Source organism: Eretmochelys imbricata, chromosome 6, assembly GCF_965152235.1.
Source record: "Eretmochelys imbricata isolate rEreImb1 chromosome 6, rEreImb1.hap1, whole genome shotgun sequence".
NCBI classification, from domain to species: domain Eukaryota; kingdom Metazoa; phylum Chordata; order Testudines; family Cheloniidae; genus Eretmochelys; species Eretmochelys imbricata.
In genome coordinates, this window is record NC_135577.1 from 27,660,910 (window position 1) to 27,685,983 (window position 25,074).

Genomic DNA, 25,074 nt, shown 5'->3' on the forward strand with positions numbered 1-25,074 from the left:
ATAGAAGCTAAATGCATTGACTGAAAAATGTATTTATAACACTAGGGACCTGTGAGTGTGTATCTCATTCTTTGTTTTTTTTTAATAAAATCTTGGCAACATCAGTGCATGCTATGGTGAACCAGGACAGCTACTCAACTGTGAAATTATCAGCAGTATTCAGGCAGGGGGTTATTAGTCATAGTCCTAGTATCACACTGGGCTAAGAGCCAAGGATGCAAGAAGCGTAACAGTCCACTTTGGAAAGAAGTCAATTTTTTTTTAAGTTGGGGAGTTTTTGGAGGTTTTTTTATTCTAATTCAAGTCTTTTGCTTGTTTAACCCTAAAATATCTACCTATTCCTCTGTTCCACATTCACAATGGAAAGCAGCAACTGGGAAAATGCTGCTGTCTAATATCCAAAGTCAGCAAGACATGTGAGAGAGATGTGGTCCAGTGATCTGAGCATATGACTGGGAACCACGAATTGCTAAATTCTAATCTTTCCTCTGTCACTGACGGGTTCTGTGGCCTTGAGCTAGTTATTTATAATATGACTTCTCACCTGTGCTGAGCACACACAACTCCTATTCAAATGTGACAGCCAGTGCATAATGCTTTGCATACAGGCAGCGGAGCAGAAATACTGCCCAAGGAAACCAGGGCATAACTCCCCACCCTGCTCCTATGGAAAGTGCTCTTGGGATCTTTGAGGTCAACCCAGAACAGAGAAGACCTATTTTTAAGGTCTCATTTGAGTAGTTCACTGGGAGTTGAGTGCTCAGCACTCCTGAAAATGCCATTAACTGCTTTGCTAAATGTTCCTGTCTTTGAGACAGGAATAATGATACTCCGCTACCTCACAGTGGCAGTGTGAGAATCAATTAGTTAATGTTACTTCATCGCTTTGAAGATGCTATCAATTATTATTTTTTCCATCTCTCATGAATTAGGGGCCAATGCATAACCAGTGGAAATAAATGTCATTGTATATTCCTTCCCGTTCAGAGATATACGTGCCTATACATGTCTGTTAAATCACAGCAGGGTTGACTCTGCCCTTCATGAGAGCTATCTACATTGAGTTCCATGCAATTAGCTGTGAGCCAGTCATTCAAATCAGGTCTTTAAAAACTGAGAATCTACTCACTGTCTGTAGACACTGAGGGTCCCGTGGTACATTTCTTCAAAGAAGAGTCTTCCAGTTTCTCTGGCCAATATTTCCTTTCTCCCATCCTGTTATGCCATGCCCTGGCTGTCACCCTATGCACAGCTGTTTTTCAGTGATGTATAGTTTGTAAAGCACTTTGAAATTAAAAAGAAAAGGAGTACTTGTGGCACCTTAGAGACTAACCAATTTATTTGAGCATAAGCTTTCGTGAGCTACAGCTCACTTCATCAGATGCATTCAGTGGAGTGAGCTGTAGCTCACGAAAGCTTATGCTCAAATAAATTTGTTAGTCTCTAAGGTGCCACAAGTACTCCTTTTCTTTTTGCGAATACAGACTAACACGGCTGTTACTCTGAAACCTTTGAAATTAAAGGCTCTTGGTAGATGTGAGATGATATTGTCTATAAATTGGTAGTGGTTTTGTTGTCATTCCCTTATCGTAAAGATGATGATCTCTCAGTTTTAAAGGTAAGGTCCACATTTGGAAGGGAAGATGTGATTGGTCAAGGAGAGACTATTCCTTCATATTTTACTGACCAAACTTTTTAGGTCCGGACCCCTTCCCCCAGTACCCAATCATTGCTTCCTTTGTCGCTTCAGGTGCCATCAGTGCGATGGGCTGGGGGCGTGGGTGCTTTGGGGTATTTGTCCCTCCTTTTTATAGAGTCAGTGCCCTTCTTGAAAAACATTTGCAGCTGAGATTCAGGAGACAGAATCTATGTGAAAGGATGTTCCCTGCTACTTTTTCCTCACCTGTTTGAGCTTCCTTTGTTTCCCTTCCTGCTTAATGACTCCGTTTACTGCTTAAATGCAAATTAAGCAGAGCACACATTCCTTTGTCTGAGCCAGACCTGTCTGCTAATCTCAGTTTGGAATATGTGTTAACACCACCATACCACCATCTTTTAACTTCACATACATATCAGGATGATACCGATCAGCAAATTATGAGCTTTCAGATGATACCTTACAAGGTATACTTTGTACAAAGATTATTACAATAGTGTGTAGGGTGTGAATACAGGGGTACATTCTGTCACAGTAAATTACAGAAAAATCCTAGATTTTCTATTGGCAGTGGAGGGGAATTTTATCTTCCTTGGTAGGATCTGATAAAGGCTACTGTTGGAAACAGGACACTACATTCAGTGAACCATTGGTCTGTTTCAGCATGACAATTGCTATATCTCTGTAGACAAAAGGTGGGGTTTTCAAAAGTATCTAAGTAATTTAGAAGAACAAGTTCCACTAAATATCCCATACTTTTAACATTCCCTAACTTTATGAACAAGAAAAGCAGCACTTTAAATCCTAGCTCTACTTTCTATCTACAGTCTATCTGTTTTCAATCTTCTGGTTATGACGTGTGTCAGAAGAAAGGGTTTACAAAGGTCAGAGATTTTTTTAATTTCTCTGTAGAGTAGGCTGCATCTTGAGGCTTGTGCTCAGTCCAAAGACTGCAGATTTGGGACAGTGTCCTAGCCTGAGAATTTCCATGTATTTTAAGTCATGTCTGATTTATCTACAACAAAACTCAATCACAAATTTTAATTGCATGGTTGTAACCCTCTGATTGCCCATTAACTTTGTAAGCATTTGGGCATTTGTTTGGGGCTGTGAGACCAGTTATCGGCTGGTGTCAGAGGGATTCCCTCCCCCAAACTCCAGTTTAGGGATAGTCAAAAAATTCTATCTAAATTGTTTTTCAACAGAAAATTGGGTTTTTGATAAGCCAAATGTTTTCACAAAAAATTGGAATTTCAACTTTTTGTCAAAACCAGACAACTTCCAGCTTTTTCAACAAAGTTGAAATTTAAATGTCAGCAAAAACACATTTTTGTTAGCTTTCTTTGAAATTTTTGGGGAATAGGTGAGGAAATGCCCATTTTTCCAACCTGCTTTACCGAATTGTGCTGTGAGGCAAGGTTGCAATATTTGCATCTCTATGCCAGGGCCCTACATTGGTGCATGGTGATGTATTGTCTTCACAGTTCCTGAGGTCTCCTGGTTCTCCCACCCGTTTTTCATCAGGATCCTCAACCTATGCCAGTTCAACCTATGCCTGTCTCCTCCCCAGTGCAGAGCTGTGCCCTTTTATTGCCACAGCATGCTCAGCAGTCCTCATCTCTGCAGAAGGGAGACATCAGATACATAGGAACCTATTAACCCTACTACTGATTTTAGTCTTGCTTTTTCTTTCCATTTCCCATTCCTTAATTCCCTTCTTTTTCTCCTTCTGTCCTCTGTTTTTCTTATTTTCCCTTTTCTCCATTCTGGTTTTTTTTTTTTCTTCTCACTTTTCTACCTGCTTTCTTTCCCCATTTTTATTATTTCTGTTCTTTCTCCCACCCTGGCTATCCTGTCACTATTCCTTATTCTTCCCCATGTCTCTTTCATTCCAAGGAGAACTTTAATGTCCTCACCAATCCTCCAGCTCTCTTTCCCCGACCACTTCTCTCTTTCCTGAGTTTCTCCCATCCCTCTCCTGCTTACTGATATCACTTGGTACTCAGATCCCCCATCATGCCCATCTCCTCCTTCCATTTACCTCCCAGTCCTCATTCTTATATCCGCCTTTTGGTCCTTTGGGTCTCCCTACATTCATCCACTTCTCATCCTTTTTATCCCTTTGGCCTCCTGAGTCCCTTCCTATCCCTGATAAAAACGCCCCCAAGATCACTTTCACTCTAGCAATCCCAGTCCCAAATGTATTTCACCCTCCCATGACTGTCCCTCTTTCCCCAGTAATGTCCCACTGACCTGCTCATTAGAAGGGGGATCTTTACACCAGGAGACCTTCTGATCTTGCTTGCTCTCAGTTGGATAGAAGGTACTTTTGGAGCCCAGATGGCTTCTGCCGCTGTGATGGCATTTTGATTGGGGGTTTCTTCTGAGCCAGGACACCACTATCTTTTACCTCTCCTGTCCCTGTGACTGTGAGAACAGATCTCTGGCACAGGATAGCCCCTTCTTCTTCTGATTCTCTGGACCAAGAGGACCCCTTGTGTGGTGAAAGAGCCCCATTCCTCATACTGAGCGCTGTGTGGTAGCTTTTGAATCCTCTGCTTTTATTAGGGCAGGAAGCTTTAATAGCCCTTTGCATGCAATGGAGAGGCTACATGTGATCCACCAGTAGCCAAGAGGGAGTTCTTAGTGCTGGCCCCATTTGGGTACCCTTCATATTTGCGTGAGTGAATCCATCCCCCACCCCCTTGATAGGAATTGGGGAGGAAAAGCAAACTGCCATCTTCTTGGGCTACCAAAGTGGTTCTGTCTGTAAGGCTGTGCTTGAGAAATAAATGCATGAGGAGCTCAGCTTTAAAAATCAGCCCACTGATGTTGGATGGATTTGAAATTATGGACCATTTTAGGGTGTAAAATCACTTTAGTCTGAAAATAGTTCTGCACATTTGCAATAGCTATAGGTGGGAGCAATAATTCCTAACGCACATCAGGTTCCTCTTAGAATCAGTTCAATTTAAAGATGATTAAGATGCTGCAATATGTTAAATCATTTTCATTGTGTCATATTTTCAGAGACTCTTATAAAAGCAACCTGCAAATTATGTGTTTGTACCTTTTAAAATTTTTATTAGGGCTGTTAATTCATCGCAGTTAACTCACATGATTAACTCAAAAAATTAATCGTGATTTAAAAAATTATTTGCAATTCATTGCACTTATAGCAATAGAATATGAATTGAAATTTATTAAATATTTTTGGATGTTGATTTCAATTACAATACAAAGTGCACAATGGTTACTTTATATTATTATTTTTTATTACAAATATTTGCACTGTAAAAATGATAAACAAAAGAAATAGTATTTTTCAATTCACCTCATATAAGTACTGAAGTGCAATCTCTTTATCATGAAAGTGTAACTTGCAAATGCAGATTTTTTTTTGGTTACATAACTGCACTCAAAAACAAAACAGTGTAAAACTTTGGCGCCTACAAGTCCACTCAGTCCCACCTCTTATTCTGCCAATCACTAAGTCAAACAAGTTTGTTTACATTGACAGGAGATACTGATGCCTGCTTCTTATTTACATCACCTGAAAGTGAGAACAGGCATTCACATGGCACTTTTGTAGCCGGCGTTGCAAGATATTTACGTGCCAGATATGCCCGTTCATGCTTCGGCCACCATTCCAGAGGACATGCTTCCATGCTAATGATGCTCGTTAAAAAAATAATGCATCAATTAATTTTGCGACTGTACTCCTTGGGGGGAAAATAGTATGTCTCCTGATCTGTTTTACCCGCATTCTACATATATTTCATGTTATAGCAGACTCAGATGATGACCCAGTGCATGTTCATTTTCAGAACACTTTGACAAAATGCAAAGAAGGTACCGATGTGAGATTTCTAAAAATAGCTACAGTACTCAACCCAGGGTTTAAGAATCTGAAGTGCCGTCCAAAATCTGAAAGGGATGAGATGTGGACTTTTAGAAGTCTTAAAAGAGCAACACTCTGATGTGGAAACTACAGAACCCAAACCACCAAAAAAGAAAATCATCCTTTTGCTGGTGGCGTCTGACTCAGATGACGAAAATGAACATGGTCAGTCCGCACCACTTTGGATCGTTATCAAGTAGAACGCATCATCAGCATGGAAGCATGTCCTCTAGAATGGTGGTTGAAGCATGAAGGGGACATATGAATCTTTAGCGCATCTGGCATGTAAATATCTTGCAACGCCAGCTACAACAGTGCCATGTGAATGCCTGTTCTCACTTTCAGATGACATTGTAAACAAGAAACAGGCAGCATTATCTCCTCCAAATTGTAACCAACCTTGTTTGTTGGAGTGAATGGCTGATCAAGAAGTCGGACTGAATGGGCTTGTAGACACTAAAGTTTCACATTGTTTTATTTTTATTTCAGGGTTTTTTTGTACATAATTCTACATTTGTAAGTTCAACTTTCATGGTGAAGAGATTGCACTACAGTGGATTGCACTACAGAGGTGAAATGAAGAATACTTTTTTTTTTGGTTTTTACAGTGCAAATATTTGTAATCAAAAATAAATATAAAGAGAGCACTGCACACTTTGTATTCTGTGTTGTAATTTAAATGAATATATTTGAAAATGTAGTAAACATCCAAAAATATTTAAAATAAATGGCATTCTATTGTTTAATAGTGCGATTAATCGAGATTAATTTTTTTAATCGCTTGACAACCCTAATTTTTATTTTTATTTTTTTACAACATATGAAGAAGGTTTTAAAGGAATCTTCTTTAAAGGAAAAAAAAAGTTTCTACGGACTATTAGTTGTTCCCTGGTTTTGTTGGAACCCTTCTTAAATGACCTAGACATGTGAACTGGGAGTTTTGCTCAGTCATTAACAAAAGACAGAGATTTTTAGATCCTTAACAAACATAACATCCTTAACAAAGCCAAACATAAAACTAAACCTTATTAAAAATCACATCCCATCTCAGTTAACCACGTTTTCCTCTTCTGTATATGTCATGCCATAGCCCTGCCAGTTTGAGTCATCCAGGCTTTGGGGCCTTTTTTCTACATGATCAAGAAGCCACAAACACACATACAAAAAGACAGATTTCTTCTCAGATCTCTGTGACAGTTGGACCCACCCTGATGATACCTGATGTACTGATGTACTAAAAACCTGATGGGGTTTTACTGAGCCTCTCCTGCTCCACCAGCCTGGATTCTCTCTTCCTGTTTTTCTGAATTAGGATCTCCGGTCTCTTGCAGCACACACACACAGGTAGGGCCACACCCAGCTGCAGACACAGACTGAAGTCAGCTCTGTGTGAGAGGATTCACCCTGTACTCGCATGCACACCACTTTTGGGAGATAAACCCAAACGTATATTGTATTGCGCTGTATAGAAAAATCTGCACAGCACAAGCTCATAAAAATTTGCCCTCTTCCTCAGTGTGAAGAGAAATATGCACACCTTCTTGTCCCCTCCAGTTATAAGTTGCACAAACTGGGTTTAATAATAAACAAAACAAATTTTATTAACTATGAAAGGCAGATTTTAAGTGGTCAAAGGTTACAAGCAGATTACTAAGCAAATAAAACAAAACACACAAACTAAGCTTGATTCACGAAAGAAATTGGCTACAAATAGCAATTTCTCATCCTAAATATTGTCACAGGCAGCTTACAGAGAGTCTTGAAAGCCAGCTGCACTGGCCTGCAGCTTGAAACTTCAGGTATTATTACTCACAGGCTAGACATCCTTCCAGCTTGGGCTCAACTTTTCTCCCCCCAGTTCAGTTCTTGCTTCCAGGTGTCTCCCCGTGTCTCTTTGGGCGGGGAGGCAGAGGAGAACCATGATGATGTCCATCCCCTGCCTTTTATAGCTTTTGTGTATGGCGGGAACCCTTTGTCTGCCAGTGGAAAAACACTGGCATTCCAACATGGGGGTGGTGGGCAAGGTGGAGGGGTCTAGTACTAGGTGGCTCAGTCACATGTCTCTGCAGGGTCGTAGCAGCCATTACTCGTAGGCTGTGTGGAGCATCCACAGGAAGACTAAACTCTTTCACAGTCCATTGTCTTTGCTGATGGGCCATCAGCCCTGTCTAGCTTTTCATTGTTGTACCTGAAGGGCTAGTTGTGGGTGTCACCCAAAGTAACACATCTGAAATACAGCTACATGGTCAATATTCCTAACGTCAGATACAGAAATGATACAAGCATACAAATTGGATAATCATATTCAGTAAATCATAACCTTTCCAATGATACCTTACATGACACATCTTGCATAAACTATATCTGTTATGCCATATCTATATCATAAGCATATTTCCATAAAGAATATGTAGTACAGCATCACAGTCTCTTTTAACAGTTACATGTTGTGCTTGCCATTCCAACCATTGTCAGAAACATGCACACATAAAGGAGTGTAGATGAATTTGTGTGGGTGGCCAGAAAGGATCAAAGATAGTCTATGAAGGACTTCTATTCCATTGTACAATATTCCTTATTCTCGTACTATATAAAGTGCTTTATCTGATTGTGCATCATGGGGAAGAGCACATGTCATTCCTCTAGCTTTCCTGATGAGTTATTTACCTCCTGGAAATTGCAGAGATCAGTGTTTAAAAGGTGCAGTCATTCAAACATGCTACACATGTTCAGTGCTGGTTTCCATGCAAGTCACAGATTCTGAGGGTGCAGCATTTAATTTTTTTTGTCAAAGTGATTTTGTGTGTTTAATTTGTCAGAGCAAGTCTTTTATTATTTGTCACGTAGCTGAACAAAATTAAAGAGGAATCTCATATGGCTCTCCGAAAAATAGCATCAAAATAGCTCTCTATCCTCTCCCAAAAATATTGCACAAATCTGTCCATGTTAAATAAACTGTGCTGAATTACTACTATGTAACAAATAAGAATTGGATTATTTAGCATAAACTTGTGGAGTTTGTTTTTCCCTTGGGGTTTCTGAATAAAGGCCTCAAGCAGTTGTGATTTTAGTTCACATAAAACCTGCAAGGTCAAAGCTATGAGGCATTTTTATTTAGTAAAGAAATGTAAGTGTAAGAGATCATATCAGTGTTAAACACAGGGCTAACTCCATTGGTTTCATTCAGTTCAGCATTTGGGAGAGTAGGAATTGTGGTTAGGGCATAAGCCTAGGTTGGGGGACCCCTGGGAGACCTTGGTTCAAGACGCTGCTTTGCCACAGACTTCCTGTGTGACTGTGGGCAACTTTTTACTTAGTCTCTCTGTGCCTCAGTTTCCCATGTGTAAAATGGAGAGGACAGTGCTTACCTACCTCACAGAAGAGTTGAGGATAAACACATTAAAGATTGTGAAGCACTCCAGTACTGTGGTGATGGGGACCATGTAAAGTACCTTAGATATATTTACGCTTTAGTAAGTGAGATCACAATCAGTGACTCTTATTTTTCAATAGCCTTTCTTATGACTAAAACCCATCTTACTAAGATTTCCTTTTTCCTACTCCTCCCTCAATTTTAATAAAGCTAAACATCTCATTTTAAAATATTACCCTATTTGCTCTTTACCCGTAGCTTGAATATCAGGCGCCTTAAAGATTTTACTGGAGAAGCTGAACAGTACATCTGAGTCAAGAAAACATTATTTTAAAATGCTAAGAGCCCTACAGCCATTGATCAAATGGCCAGATGTTGGTGTTGGATATAGTGTGTGGTACCATCCAAGAAAATCGGGTGTTGGTTCTCAGAAACTGGTTTATCAATTTGTTAACTTTGTGCCAAAGTTAAGAAAAGTATGTGACAAAACTTAATTTCCTTAGAGTGCGTGAGGAATTTATAGTATCAAGTCAAGTCCTTTTTAACAGCTCGGCAGTTCAGCCTGTTATCCAGATAAGTCCCTAGGAACCAGAGCCAATGTTTGGCTTATATGTACAGAAAATACCTCACTGTAATCCAAGTTGTGTTTGAGCTCTGATCCACACCTGGTGAGTTGGAAGTTTCTTTCCACTCCACAGTCACCATTGCACACTTGAAAACACACGTTGTCATGCACTGATTAATGGAGACTTGGTAGCAGTGATTTAACAGTTACTAATAAAAAAAAAAACCTGCATTCAGGCGTTCCTATTTTAGAGCTATAAAATTGTGGAGCGAGACTGGAGCAACACCAGTCTCCCTTTACTGACAAAACTGTTAGTATCCTCAAAGTGAGGGAGAGATTGACACTGATAGCTTTGTACAGGAGGGTTACCTTTAGGCCTTAGAGTAACAGCCGTATTAGTCTGTATTCGCAAAAAGAAAAGGAGTACTTGTGGCACCTTAGAGACTAACCAATTTATTTGAGCATGAGCTTTCATGAGCTACAGCTCACTTCATCGGATGCATACTGTGGAAACTGCAGAAGACATTATATACACAGAGACCATGAAACAATACCTCCTCCCACCCCACTCTCCTGCTGGTAATAGCTTATCTAAAGTGATCATCAAGTTGGGCCATTTCCAGCACAAATCCAGGTTTTCTCACCCTCCGCCCCCCCCCCCCCCCAAACTCACTCTCCTGCTGGTAATAGCCCATCCAAAGCGACCACTCTCTTTAAAATGTGTATGATAATCAAGGTGGGCCATTTCCAGCACAAATCCAGGTTTTCTCACCCCCCCCCACACACACACAAACTCACTCTCCTGCTGGCAATAGCTCATCCAAACTGACCACTCTCCTTACAACGTGCATGATAATCAAGGTGGGCCATTTCCAGCATAAATCCAAGTTTAACCAGAACGTCGGGGGGGGGGGGGGGTAGAAAAAAACAAGGGGAAGGCTTTCCCCTTGTTTTTTTCTAACCCCTCCCCCCCCGACGTTCTGGTTAAACTTGGATTTATGCTGGAAATGGCCCACCTTGATTATCATGCACGTTGTAAGGAGAGTGGTCAGTCTGGATGAGCTATTGCCAGCAGGAGAGTGAGTTTGTGTGTGTGGGGGGGGGGGTGAGAAAACCTGGATTTGTGCTGGAAATGGCCCACCTTGATTATCATGCACATTGTAGGGAGAGTGGTCGCTTTGGATAAGCTATTACCAGCAGGAAAGTGAGTTTTTGTGTGTGTGTTTTTTTGAAGAAAAAAAAAGGGGGGGGTGGGGGGGTGAGAAAACCTGTATTTGTGCTGGAAATGGCCCACCTTGATTTTCATACACATTGTGAGGAGAGTGGTCACTTTGGATAAGCTATTACCAGCAGGAGAGTGAGTTTGTATGTGTGGTTTTTGGAGGGGGGTGGGGGGTGAGAAAACCTGGATTTGTGCTGGAAATGGCCCACCTTGATTATCATACACATTTTAAAAAGAGTGGTCACTTTGGATGGGCTATTACCAGCAGGAGAGTGAGTTTGTGGGTGGGCGGGCAGAGGGTGAGAAAACCTGGATTTGTGCTGGAAATGGCCCAATTTGATTATCATACACATTGTAAGGAGAGTGATCACTTTAGATAAGCTATTACCAGCAGGAGAGTGGGGTGGGAGGAGGTATTGTTTCATGGTCTCTGTGTATATAATGTCTTCTGCAATTTCCACAGTATGCATCCGATGAAGTGAGCTGTAGCTCACGAAAGCTCATGCTCAAATAAATTGGTTAGTCTCTAAGGTGCCACAAGTACTCCTTTTCTTTAGGCCTTGTGAGTTTTATAAAATCCAACATGGTATGTAGCAAGCGTCTTTATTTCTGAAGGTGCTTTCTTTTTCGAAGGTAGCATTTTTATGTGGCAGTTGCTATGGTGACTATTATTTTTATTGACTAGCAAAGAAACATGTTACGTAAAGCACATAAAACTTCCTAATTTTTGCTCAAATGTTCAGGTGTTTCTTTTTCTAAGGCCAAGATTTGTGTATCAAGGGAGAGGGTTTCCGCTTCGGTCTGACTTCCCCGGTCCCCCACCCACCCCACACAGACCACCCTTCTTTGGACAACTCCTCTCAGGGGAAAGTATAGATGGTCTGGAGAAGAAAATCTCTCTTCATGCAGATGATATTCTCCTATAAATGCCTCAGTGACTGGCGTTAGCCTACTACAAGCATTCAACCTAATCTCTGACTACAAAGTAAACAAATCTAAATCAGGAGCTCTGATAAGAGGGCACGAGTTCTCTGGAATCTTGAGTCCTGTAACTGGAATAAAGAAGGTTTCTGATGTCTTGGAACCACAACTGATCAATAAGAACCTCTATAATAATACTGAAACCATTAAACAAATTAAATCAGATTTCTACCACTAGTTGCCACAGGTAGAATAGAAGGAATGAAATTAATGTGCTACCAAGATTTCTATTACTTTTCCATTTCCTACCCCTGATATAACCAAAAAACTGTACTGGAAACCCAAGTTTCCATTGTCATTTGGATGGGAGCAAATGCAGAATTAAACACAAGCTTCTTTATGTGCTCAGATACTACAAACGGTGAAATAGATAAGAAAGGAACTAGAGAACTGGGTCTCTGGAACTTCTCCATGTATTATCGAGAAACCTACATAAAATATGTAACAGACTAGACATCTGATACCACAAAATAATTTAGCCAGTTAGAACAATGGCTTGCAAAAGGAAGTTTAGCTCCAGATATACCATTCCTTTTCCACAGGGCAGTATAGAAAGCTTTACAGTTTGATGCAGGATCCTTTCCACATGTGCTTGCATAAACTAATTTAAGGAATCCTGTGAGTCTTGCTGTTGCGATCTTCCCTTCAATTGAGAATCTTGCCCATCTGAATATGATTGCGTGATTCCCAAAGTGAACAGAAAAGTTTGATTTTTGTCAGAGAAAATGTTGGATTATTCCAGAATTTGGTATTGAGTGAAGAATGGAGAGAGGATTCTGCAGTGAAACAGAAAGGCACAAGGAGCAACTAAAAGTGGAGTTTCTCTTCAGAGGACCAAAGAATTAGGAGTAAATCATGGCTGTGAGATACAGCACAATAAAGAACAGTGAGCTACTTTTCAATAGGAAGCCATAAGGGAGTATAAGACCTACCGACCTCTTCCAGAACCCTTGAACACATTGACTAGTACTTACATGGGTAGTCTATAGTCCCATTAAACTCAGGGCTTGTCTACACTGCGAAGTTGTAGACAAAACTTTTATCTTTCATGGGTACTTTAAAAAGCTCCCCCTCCCACCCCCGCGAAAGACAAAAGTTTTGCCGACACACTTGTGAACGCAGCTTTGTCGGCAGAAGCGCTCTCCTACCAACAAAGCTAATGCTGCTCACGGACTAGAAGTATTTTGTTGGCAAAAGTGCCAACAAAGTACCAAAAAAGAGCGTTTACACTCCCTGACTTTTAGCGACAAGGCTGTGTCGACACAGCCTTGTCTCTAAAAACTGCGTGGTGTAGATAAGCCCTCAGTGACTATTCTCACAAAATAATTACTACTCAAAATAAGTAAGGGTTGCAGAATCAGGACGCTGGTCTTTAGAAACCATCGGATATTTGGTATTAAGATCCAAGTGTTCATTTAGCAATGTGTAGCCTACATTCTGCTACTACTGTGTGTCTGTTTACACTTTTCCTGTGTTCCTGTTCTAAGCACAAATGCAGTCACTAGATTTAACTGAATAGCATTATGCAGATACTGTGTATGCTGAACATTTCTGCTGTGTCAATCCAAGAATAATTTCTGTCTTGTTCACCTTGTTCACTAACACCTCCTGGAATGCTTTTTGGTACCTTTTTGAAAGGTGGCATGTCATTTTATTTCTGACTATGTAGAACAAAACAGCTTTTTCTGAAAACATGCTATAAGAGTACCTTGTGGTTCATAGTGAAGAGTACTTGTGATTCATGGTGAATCACACACCCCTATAACTTCTTCAGAGTGAGAGAGTAAATATAGTTGTAACATTTGCTCATGATGAGTGATCCCAGATTTGCTCTCTGAACCATCAGTCTTTGAGCAAAGCTATTATTGTACGATTTCAGTTTAATGTATCTTCATGAAGATTTAGATTTGTTTCTATGAGCTAGATCCTAAAATGGTATAAATCTGCTTAACTTGATTGAAGTCAATTTATGAATCTTGGTCACATGACTTTTTTAAGGAGAGGGCATTTATTCTTGTGGGAGGGAATGCTGCTTTCATCCATAGAAACTCCTGTGTGTGACTTCAGATTAATGTCAGTGTGTAATTTCCAAAAAAAGATTTCAAACCACTGCTTGCCTGCTCCCAGCGACTCTCCAGAATGCAAACATACAAACAGTGAAAATGAGTTGCATCTAGAGCATCTGATCACATACACTTTGCATATTCTTTTTCTATAAAACTCTAGCCTGCCAATAGCACTTTCTTTGGTATTTACATAAAAGAAACAAAATCAGTGTGAGTTATTTTTCAGTTTTACGAGCACAGTTTGCTGTTTTAAGTAAAAGGATCAGAGTTGTCCAGAGGAGTTGAGATTACACTAACGTCAGCAGTTTTTCTGTTTGCTTTGGTTTTATTACACTTTTTGGCACCATAGTTAATTTCTAATCAAGTAAATGTGTTTGAAAGTATGGTTCAAGGGGAAATCTTACATTTCTATACAAGATATGTTAAATGTATTGAAATCCAGTTTCATAAGTAAGGCACTATTCCTACTACTTCACTGTAATAGTTTTGTAACTAGTGCAATTCTCTTTGACGGAAGCAAATGAATAGTAGTTTGCAGAGATACATTATGGATTAATATTTGGATGAAAACAGGAAGACTGAGGAAAGCTAGCATGTGAGTCTTTCGCCACAGGGCCGCTGGTTCCAATACATCATAGGCTAGTGGCAACACAAAACTTTCACCTTCTGATGGGTGTTCTTTAGCTTTCATGAAATATATTGTTGGTCTTAGCCAAGTTCCTCATGGAAGACACTCATTGGCAGACTCAACAGAGGGTAAAGGTTGACAGGGATGAGCCACATGCGTGAAGCAGCACAGGGAAACTTAAATCTCCCCATTCCCTGCAATATCTGAAGGAAGGGGTTAGCCGCTGGAGCGGTCAACCCAGCTGTTTATGAGTCTGATCCAAAGCCCACTGAAGTCAGTGGAAAGTTATGACTTCCAAAGACTTCCATTGACTTCAATGGGCTTTGGATCAAGCCCTTCACGGGCACTAAAGTCACTTAGGAAAAGTTTTTCTTTATTTAAAAATAGAACAGATTAAAGGCCAATAAATAAAACCAACTAGCCCCACCTCATTTTACAAACTCTGTCCTGTGGTTCTAAAGGCTTACACAGATAAGCAGGGGCATGGAGTAAGGACTTTATTTTTAATCTCATATGACTCAGCTCAATAATAATTAGCCTTTCTTCTGCTTCTGTGGGCCTCCTGCACTGCACAGCTGCAGCAGCTAACCTTGGTTCCTTAGAGAAAATTATCTCCAGGAATTGATTCCGAGCAAGGGTATTCATATTTCACTTACTCTTCTGTATCTTCATTCCTGGGATGCACAGCTGTTGAAGAACCTCAGTCCAATCCACTGTCGTGCTGAATAGCTCACCATTTCAAGAGCACCATCAATTTAGGGGGGAGGGATAGCTCAGTGGTTTGAGCATTGGCCTGCTAAACCCAGGGTTGTGATTTCAATCCTTGAGGGGGCCATTTAGGGTTCTGGGGCACAATTGGGGATTGGTCCTGCTTTGAGCAGGGGGTTGGACTAGATGACCTCCTGAGGTCCCTTCCAACTCTGATATTCTATGAATCTATACTGTTCTGTACATTTTTTATCAGAGTTTCCTCTGTTGAGATCCCTGTTTGAGGAGAGGGAGTATGGGGGAGGAGAGAGAGAGAAGTCTGTGCACAGTTCTCAGAAATTAGGATACTTAAGTAAATGACATTTCTGTTTATAGAAATAGTTATCCCTTAGCATCTTAAGACGGCTATTAGACTGTAGCTTTCGGTAATGACTTCTTCAAAGTTTAATCAAATGGGCCAGGGAAAGTGATAGAAATATCCTACAAGTGATATTCAGGCAGTGGGGGATGCGGGATTGAGATATTATGCACGCCAACTCTGTGCTTTCTATCATGCCCTGAAGCATCCTCAATGGACCGTCCACAATGGATGCATTTCGGAGAAGATACACCTTTCTCTGAGGGAATGTACCAGTGTTTAATAGATTGAAACCAAAGCTTAGTAAAACTCCACCATTTTCCATCTCTGCTTCCTTCTAGAAGTTTTTCATAATATGTTCTTGAACTTCTTCATTTTAAGGATCTCATCTTTCAACTGCCATTTCCATCCAGTCTTTCCAGTGTTTTCTGTACCAGCTAGGATGCATTGACTAATATTTTCAAAAACAGCTGCAAAGTATAAATCCCTGGCACCTCATATTTTTGAATTTTCTATATCTGCTTCCCCACTCGTTGTACAAAGCATTTGATTAAAAACAGCACTTTCTCTACAGTGGAAAAACATTGTAGCGTCTTTTGAAATTATCCAGGTATATTGGTGTTTTACTCAGTCTTATTGTCGTTTACCATCCTGTTTGCTACTTGGATGATAGCCAGACATACATAGATTGCTTCACCTTGTGCTGGTTTAAATACCTTTCACTACTTTCCAGCAGATATTCTGAGCAATAATTTTTCTGTCATCATTCATCAAGTTATTTTTTTCTTTTCTTTTTCTAAAATCTGCTACATCTTTTTGTGTATAATTGTATCTCTTCTTAGTATCTTAGGACTGCTATGATCTCTGGATCCAAATAGGGCAATATTGTGGTTTGTTTCTTGCTGCCCTAAGCAGGCTACTTGTGTTGCAGAACAGCAGCCTCTATAGGACTATTACTCTGCTGCTTATGTAGGTGGGCAGGGGGTGGGTGTAGCTTTGAATCTGCCCCCTCAATGCACAGCCAGCACAGCTGATGTGAAACAGAGGGGAAAGTATTTTATCCATGTAAAGGGTTGCTACAGATTACTTTCTCACTGAAGAAAGGGGGAAACCAGACTCTCAAATTGTAGCTCTGTGAGGGTACGTCTGTACTGCAATTAGACACCTGCGGCCAGCCCATGCCAGCTGACTTGCAATCATGGGGCTTGGGATAAGGGGCTGTTTAAGGGACTTCCTGTTTAAGGGATCCTTTCACCTTGCAGAGTCCTAGAGACCGGGCTTCACTTTGAGCCCAAATGTCTACATCACAAATAAACAGCCTCTTAGCCCGAGCCCTGCGAGTCCAAGTCACCTGGCATGGGCCAGCCATTATATTTCTTGAAACAGCAGATTCTCTTTTTTAAATATTTTTTGAAATAAAAGTAGAAGAAATTTATGTACAGTGGAGCTATGAGGTGGGGCGGGAAGGGGCAGTAGGGAGCTAGTTATTTCTCCCTGATTCTGAGGCTAGCCCTGGCCCCAGTGCAAACTAAAGCAGCTACGGGGCTGCTCTAAAATGCACCATTGACAAAGAGCCTTTAATGGACCCAATGCCAATGGAGGATTGGTTTGTCAAAACAGAGTTCCACAACACCCTGTGCACCCCCCTCTCTACCACCCCAATAAACCTACTAAGTTGGACTGGGAGTGGGCACAGACGTAGGACCTGGCTACCATGCATTTGCACCAGCAGGGATTTCCCCTCAGGCAGGGGACTGCTTGGCATTTTGTGGCCTGGGGTCACATCAAGGGGTTGTTATGCCATTGGGAATCTGGCCCAAAGAACACAATACAAGTTTCAGTTACAAGTTGTGTCTGACAAAAAGATAATTCCAAGTAGAGCAGGAATTTGCATATTAAAGCAGTTAGCACAGACAGACATTTTAGAAGTTTGTCTTTTTTTTAAAAAAAAAACACTTTTAATTATGCTCTTCAGCACTAAGTTCTGCTTCCCAGTTCCCTTTTGACATGTGGATCTTGCTCTTTAAGAACCTGATTCCTCTAGCACTTGTACATTCCTAGCTAGAATATTAACAAGCCTCTCTCAAACCAACACTTGGATATGCTCCTATCATAATGAATGGATTCAGTATCTTGGTTTTCTTTCAGTAACAGAAGTTTACATGAATAGGAGGGAGTCGGGCCAGTGCTAATTATGAAAAAGCTATTTTTCATATGTCATACTTATGCCATGTCTTCTTATTACTTTCTCAGATTCTGACACTGAACAATGTTTTGCTTTGTTTTTGTAGGTAATGCAAATGGACCAGAAATTGAACCTCATTACAGATATGCTGCATCACCTGGTTTCCAATCAGCAGGCTGGCCAAAGCAGTAATGAATCATCTCAGAGAAGCAACCCTGTTAACTCAGATCACTTCCTCCCTAACAACACCCTCCCCACTTATGAACAACTGACAATACCAAGAAGAATCCAAGACGACATATCCTGATATGGTAGAAATACAGGTGGTTGTTTTTCCCCTTTTTAAATGGAACTGAAGGTTGTGAATCTGGAAAGAGTTAAATTTCTCAGCCACATGGAACACACATGACTACTGAATCAATGTTTCTAGCCTCCGAAACACTCCTTCCAATGACAGTCACTCATATCAGATGAAGGTTTATCAACCTAACACACCTCAAGGCCTCTGTGCTGTGTTGTACAGCACAGTACACTCTTAAGTTCCATTTTTATTTTGTTCAAGAACAGTCGAGTGCAATTCATCATGGCACTGCAAGACCAAAACAATATAAAAGGCAGGCAAAATTGCAAGGAATTTGTGGCTCCTTTTAAAGAAAAATAGTAATACTTGAACTTAGATAGCAATGTGTGCATTCTGTTTATGAATCTACTGATAGCAATATAGTTTTACTAGTTAGATTTTAAAGCAAAATGGGGTAACATGTTGATTTTATTGTATAAACATACCACTGACATTCTAGAGAATGACAAACCGCACAGTTAATTATTTTCTTTTTCCTGTTACATGAACACTTACCAGATAACAACTAGATTTTCTTTTTAATCTGTTTTTCTTCAGGGAAGAAGTAGTGGTTAATCTGAAACAATACTATTTATAGAGGACAGTGCTATAGATTTTTTAAGATACGAAGTTTTCATGGGAGAAGGATAAAATATTGCAATGAAAAAAAATAATTATGCTTTCTAGAAAACTGCTGCCAAAGAGTTTATATATAAATGTTAACACAACTATCTAAATGTGCTTGTCCAGAAAGATCTTTCAAAAACGAGTGTTCGCTGCTTTTATATTTTTCTATATCTAATTTCTGTAGCATTATTTCCAAAAATGTTACAAGTAAATACATGCAAAAGTCTAAAGCAACTGGATCTTGCTGGTCAAGTGCTTGAATCCACCAGTTATTGGGCATCCACAGCTTCCATAGGAACCAAGGCCCCAATCAGAAATGCATCTCTAGTCGGTACAGCATGTAAGCACATACATTAAGTCCTTAAGCAAGTTTTTTCCTGACTAGGGATAGACTTAAGCACATGCCTAAGTGCTTTCCTGAATCAGGGACTCAAATCACTCAGCTCTCAACAGGAAATACTCAACACCCCCAAAGCCTTAGGCCGTAATGTAGGGGACCACGGCCATTAAAACCAAAGACTCATATTGACTTGGTCATTCAGGCTCCAAATCCCTCTTGTCACACTCATACAAGTAGTCCCTGCTGAAGTCAGTGGGCCAAATTCTGCCCTCATTTATGCCAGTGTAAATCTGGAGTAACTCCACTGAAGTTAATGGAGTTCCTCCACATTTATTTTTGTATTAATGAGAGCAGAATTTGGCCCAGTGTGACTACTCACATGAGTGAGGTGAGCAGGATTTGGACTTAGGTGACTTAGAGTGAAATTCACCCCGTTCAGAAAGCCAGCACAAAGCCTATCCACTTGGAAGGCTTCAGTAGGACTTAAATGGTGCACAAGTCTTGTATTGGCTCTCTAAATATGGATGAAGTTCACCCTGGTTGAGAGAGTGACCGAAAATGGTGATTACAAAACAAATATTTAGGCCAAATTAATGACTAGGTTTATTGCAGGTAAATGAAGAGGAGGGTAGATGGGTCACAAACTCTTCTACTGTTGTAGCAATAGATATAAAAATCAAAGATCTGAATATTTAGTCCTGTACATTTGAAAGGAATTGGACTGTATTGCAAAACTGATGCCCCACTTAATATTACATAGTTAACCTCACCACACTTTAACATATGAGTAATATGAAATACTTGTGCATATCAATTGAATTGAGCTCACAGGGTAGTATAGGTAATAGGTCTGGGCTTTGTTTTAAACATTTCATCTTCTAACATGTTTTATCTCAGTTGGATTATAGAGCAAAGCATACTGTATCTCCTTATACCGATTGTTAAAATTATTCAGTCTTGCTGCTATACAGTAGATCATTTTAAGGGTTTAGAAATTTACAGATGTAAACAGGGACTATTTCTGGGCATTATGTTTTATAGAAATCAAAAATAATTGTGATGATTTTGAATTTGTTTTTTTAATGAGGTTCACTGTGTAATTTCAGGTTATTAATCTGACTGTTAATTTCCTAATAAAATACAGGACAGAGATGCTATGCCTTTGATTTGTTCTGAACTCCACAGACGTGGTACATTCCAGAAAGACTGGTATTTTTTCTGGGTCTGTCACCATGGTGTGTGCATGCCTTATTTGAAACACAAGATCTCAGTAAGAGTGACCAACTTCCATCCTCCTGTTCTGCCTGCATCTTAAGTAGAGAGCTGTGAAAACAGGATTTAATACGTTGAGAAGACACAGGCAAAGAGACGTGTCCTGTTGCTCTTTCTAAAAGCAACCAGGTTCGTGCTTACACATATTTCCAGAGGCACAGGGCTGCTACCAAGAAAGCTCTGCCACCAGCACCCAAACCTTCCAAGATCATATCTTCATTTTCTTTCTGGCAGGTAAACCTCAGTACTAATAACATTGAACACAACACATTTCATGCCAAAGGATCTAAAAGCCATCACTTTACACACTGATGTGTGAATGTATACATTTCAGAAACCACGTTCACCAAAATCCTGTTCTAAACTCTTCCTAAAAGATTTCAAACCTTGCAATGGTTATTTCTCAGGTCTACAACTAGCTATTCCAGATCTGGATCCAGTCATTCCTTTCAGAAACATGGTACCAGCTCCTAAATCCTTTCTGACTTAACTCTTCATTCTGCAGGAGAGTGTGTCCTTCTAGGAGGAAGACTGATATCTTTTCCAAAGGAAGCATGGGGTCAAATAACCATTGACATTTAGGGTCCTAGTCATTCTTGAAAGATTGCTCTGCCAGTGTAAAGAGGCCTTAAAGGCCGGAGGCAAGTAAAGGGGATTAGTGTAAAAGAGGATCATGTCCAATTTCTCCTCCATTTTCCCCACATCTGATTTTTTTTTTATTCCTTCAGAAGAACCACCCAAGAAAGAAGAGATCATATTTTGCTGTCAGTTATGCCAATGTAAATCTAGAGCAACTCCTTTTCAGTGAAGTTACTTTGGATTTACACTGCTGTAACTGACAGGAAAGTGTCGCCTGACAGTTCAGGATAATTTGGATCTCTTTATGATTTAAACCATCTATCTTGGTTCTTGGGCCAAAAAAAAAGGTTCAAAGACCCAAACTCATCATTGAACTTCGTATAGACCAAGTATTTTGGAGGATTGTCTTCATGTTGAAAGGGAGTAGCAGGAGCAGATGAACTTTTATGAAACAATTTGTTGATATCTTTAGTAATAATAAGGAAAATTACAGGCAGTACTCTAATCATATGATTGCATATAATCATTGAGACGTCTGAACTGTTTTTATTAATGATTTGATAACTTGAAGTGACTTCTTTATTTGCCATAGTTCATACATTTTCTGATAAGTCCCCAAGATCAGTATTACAAACTACTCTGGATAACAAAAAATACACTCAGATTGCTTAGAATTTGTATAGGACCTTATGCTTTTTCAAAGTCCAAGATGAGTTTCCTCCTCAGGAATGGGCCACAATCTGGCCAGTCAGAGTCCCCTTTTGTAAAGATGGTCAAAATTGTGACAAGTTGTTCCTGAAAAGGGCACATTTACAGGACTTGTGATCCCAAAGATAGGCACTGCAGTTCTTACTGAAGTATACTACAGTTGCCCCGATCCACCCATTATTCTTAATTCAGAGCCACAGTAAACGTGATTTTTATGCCCACTGGCCAGCTGTACACATTCTGGATGGGAACCTCTTTTCACTTGCCATGCATAACTTATTCTAGCTGTGGTTTGGAATAAGGAAGTGAGCATCCTGACGGCAAAAATGGACTCACCAGATGAGTACTTTCACCAATGTTATTCATGGTATGGTTGGAGAATGCAAGTGGAGGATGGGCATGGCCTTCAGTAGCTGGCCACAATATTCTGGAGTGTTCTCTCCGATACTGAGACCTCTGCCTCAGATCTCCAGCTGAAACAGATAGGTAAGTGGCAAAGCAGGAAGAATGTGAGTGTGTGGAAATTCCTGTACTATCCACATTGGTTCTACATATTCAGGGAAAATAGCACCACTTGAGCAGAATACAAATGCGTTATGTCAGAGGGTTCCACCTATTTCATTTATAGGTGTTTGAGGTGCATACAAATGAAAATTTACCTGTGGTTTTTAGGTCGTGTAAGAGTTCTTCACCTCAGCCATGGCTCTGCCCCAACTTTTCCCTTTTCAGAAAGCCTCTTTGTCACTTTGTGTTCAACTGGCCAAAATTCAGGACTGATTCTAATTGGGAAGATTTCCAACATAATCTTCCCTATCTGATATGACTATTGTTGAATGTGATTTATTTGTTTCTGAGCAAATAGTGACAGATTTTGAAAGGAACATGGATATTAGTTGAAAAAACACACCTATCTCCCAATACTGAATCTGCCTTTATCTCTGGTCCTGGACTTAATGCGGGGGCATAAGAGAAAATCTTAACCAGCTCTGTTTAAACTGATTAAACTCCAGTTTAATCTGTGCTACCAGTATATATGTAAGCAGGGTCTGAATGAACTTCCCTCCTCCTCCCCCTGACAGCAAGTTGGGGAGGAGGAAAGACTTCTGGAGCAAACTGTATTTACCTGAACACATCTAGTCTGCATAGGTATCTAGCAGACAGGAGCTGCACAGCTCCTAGTAATCAACCTTGGCTGGTGTTGGGTAACAAATCACTTGGGGTTGCCTTCAGCTGTGCCCTCTGCAGCCTGCCCTTTGAGACGCAGAAGCAATGCAAGACGCACCAAGTCGCCTGCAGGAAACGCCTCAAGGGAACAACACAGTCTCCTGCCCCAGCTCCCAGCCCTCCTGCTGCGCGCCGGGCCGCTGCTTCTGAGCCTCAACAAAGAAAAGCGATTGTGCAAGCTGCCGTCAAGAAACCTGCCCCCATCGCCAGACCAGCACAACGGGGTGCTGCGATTGAGAAGGTACCTGCTGCCGCGGGGAACACCACCCAGGTCCTCGCAAGCAGGAGGCCCGTCTCACCCTCTCACGTCGCCAAGCAAATCTCCATACTGAGACGACTCAGTACTACCTTGCCCCCTGCCCAGCACGTCCCCATCCCCAGAAGGATCAGCGCCCCATCGCGCATCGCTGCTCGAGATCCTGTCGCTGGAAGAGTCAGCACCGCCCCTCAGACCGCCCCACGAACTCCAACCGCCGGAGGAGCCAGAGCCTCACCTCAGACCGCCCCACGAACCCCAACCGCCGGAGGAGCCAGAGCCACACCTCAGACCGCCCCACGAACTCCAACCGCCGGAGGAGCCAGAGCCACACCTCAGACCGCCCCGCGAACTCCAACCGCCGGAGGAGCCAGAGCCTCACCTCAGACCGCCCCACGAACCCCAACCGCCGGAGGAGCCAGAGCCTCACCTCAGACCGCCCCACGAACCCCAACCGCCGGAGGAGCCAGAGCCTCACCTCAGACCGCCCCACGAACCCCAACCGCCGGAGGAGCCAGAGCCTCACCTCAGACCGCCCTGCGAACTCCAGCAGCAGGGGGAGCCAGTGCCAAGCCTCAGACCGCCCCACGAACCCCAACTGCCAGAGGAGCCAGAGCCTCACCTCAGACCGCCCCGCGAACTCCAACCGCCGGAGGAGCCAGAGCCTCACCTCAGACCGCCCTGCGAACTCCAGCAGCAGGGGGAGCCAGTGCCAAGCCTCAGACCGCCCCACGAACCCCAACTGCCAGAGGAGCCAGAGCCTCACCTCAGACCGCCCCACGAACCCCAACCGCCGGAGGAGCCAGAGCCTCACCTCAGACCGCCCCACGAACCCCAACCGCCGGAGGAGCCAGAGCCTCACCTCAGACCGCCCTGCGAACTCCAGCAGCAGGGGGAGCCAGTGCCAAGCCTCAGACCGCCCCGCGAACTCCAACCGCCGGAGGAGCCAGAGCCACACCTCAGACCGCCCCACGAACTCCAGCAGCAGGGGGAGCCAGTGCCAAGCCTCAGACCGCCCCGCGAACTCCAACCGCCGGAGGAGCCAGAGCCTCACCTCAGACCGCCCCGCGAACTCCAGCAGCAGGGGGAGCCAGTGCCAAGCCTCAGACTGCCCCACGAACCCCAACTGCCGGAGGAGCCAGAGCCTCACCTCAGACCGCCCCGCGAACTCCAACTGCCGGAGGAGCCAGAGCCACACCTCAGACCGCCCCACGAACTCCAACCGCCGGAGGAGCCAGAGCCACACCTCAGACCGCCCCACGAACCCCAACTGCCGGAGGAGCCAGAGCCTCACCTCAGACCGCCCCACGAACCCCAACCGCCGGAGGAGCCAGAGCCTCACCTCAGACCGCCCTGCGAACTCCAGCAGCAGGGGGAGCCAGTGCCAAGCCTCAGACCGCCCCACGAACCCCAACCGCCGGAGGAGCCAGAGCCTCACCTCAGACCGCCCTGCTAACTCCAGCAGCAGGGGGAGCCAGTGCCAAGCCTCAGACTGCCCCGCGAGCTCCAGACGTTACTGGAGGAACCAGCCCCGCAGCCACAGGAAAGCACCGAGCCCTCATCGCCAGACGGTCCAACATGGCCCCCGAGTCCATTCTGCGGGACGCTGCCTACGGCAGATCTCACGCTCCAGCAGCAACCGCCCAGGCAGCAGCCACTCATAGAAGGACCAGCGGTGTCCCAGCAACCCCCGAGCCGGACCGCGGCTCTCCGACCACTAGCAACGCCAGCATCCCACCAGAGATCCCGCCCCAGCACCCACCCGAAGGGAATCCTGACTCACGAGATAAACGGCAGGCCGACCACGCAGGCTTTGAGCCTGCACCAGACGAGGTCGAGGACCATGAGGGCCAGCAGCCGATGGTGAGGGCTGCCACTCCATGCCTGGACTGAGGAGCTACAAGCAACAGCTTCCTTTGACGATTTCAACCTCCTCGTAGACAGGCTCACCCAAGAACTGTCTGCAGAAACCGCTCGCAGGAGAAGTTCGAACCAGGAGAACGCCCCGCCTGCCCACAGAACGCCTGCTCCAAACCTCAACACCACCACCAGGGGAGCCAGAAGTAGAGACGCCAGCCGCCACT

General features: G+C 42.6%; 1 protein-coding gene across 3 annotated transcripts in view; it reads left to right on the forward strand.

Annotated features, from left to right (window-relative positions):
- Window positions 1–18,326, forward strand: part of KCNQ1 (potassium voltage-gated channel subfamily Q member 1) — a 534,726-nt gene extending 516,400 nt beyond the window's left edge. For all 3 annotated transcript variants that reach the window (XM_077820034.1, XM_077820035.1, XM_077820036.1), the window contains one exon: window positions 17,751–18,326. In XM_077820034.1, coding sequence (XP_077676160.1) covers window positions 17,751–17,951 — 201 coding nt within the window. In that variant the 3' untranslated portion in view covers window positions 17,952–18,326. The remainder of the gene's footprint in view (window positions 1–17,750) is intronic.
- The last annotated feature ends 6,748 nt before the right edge of the window (window positions 18,327–25,074 follow it).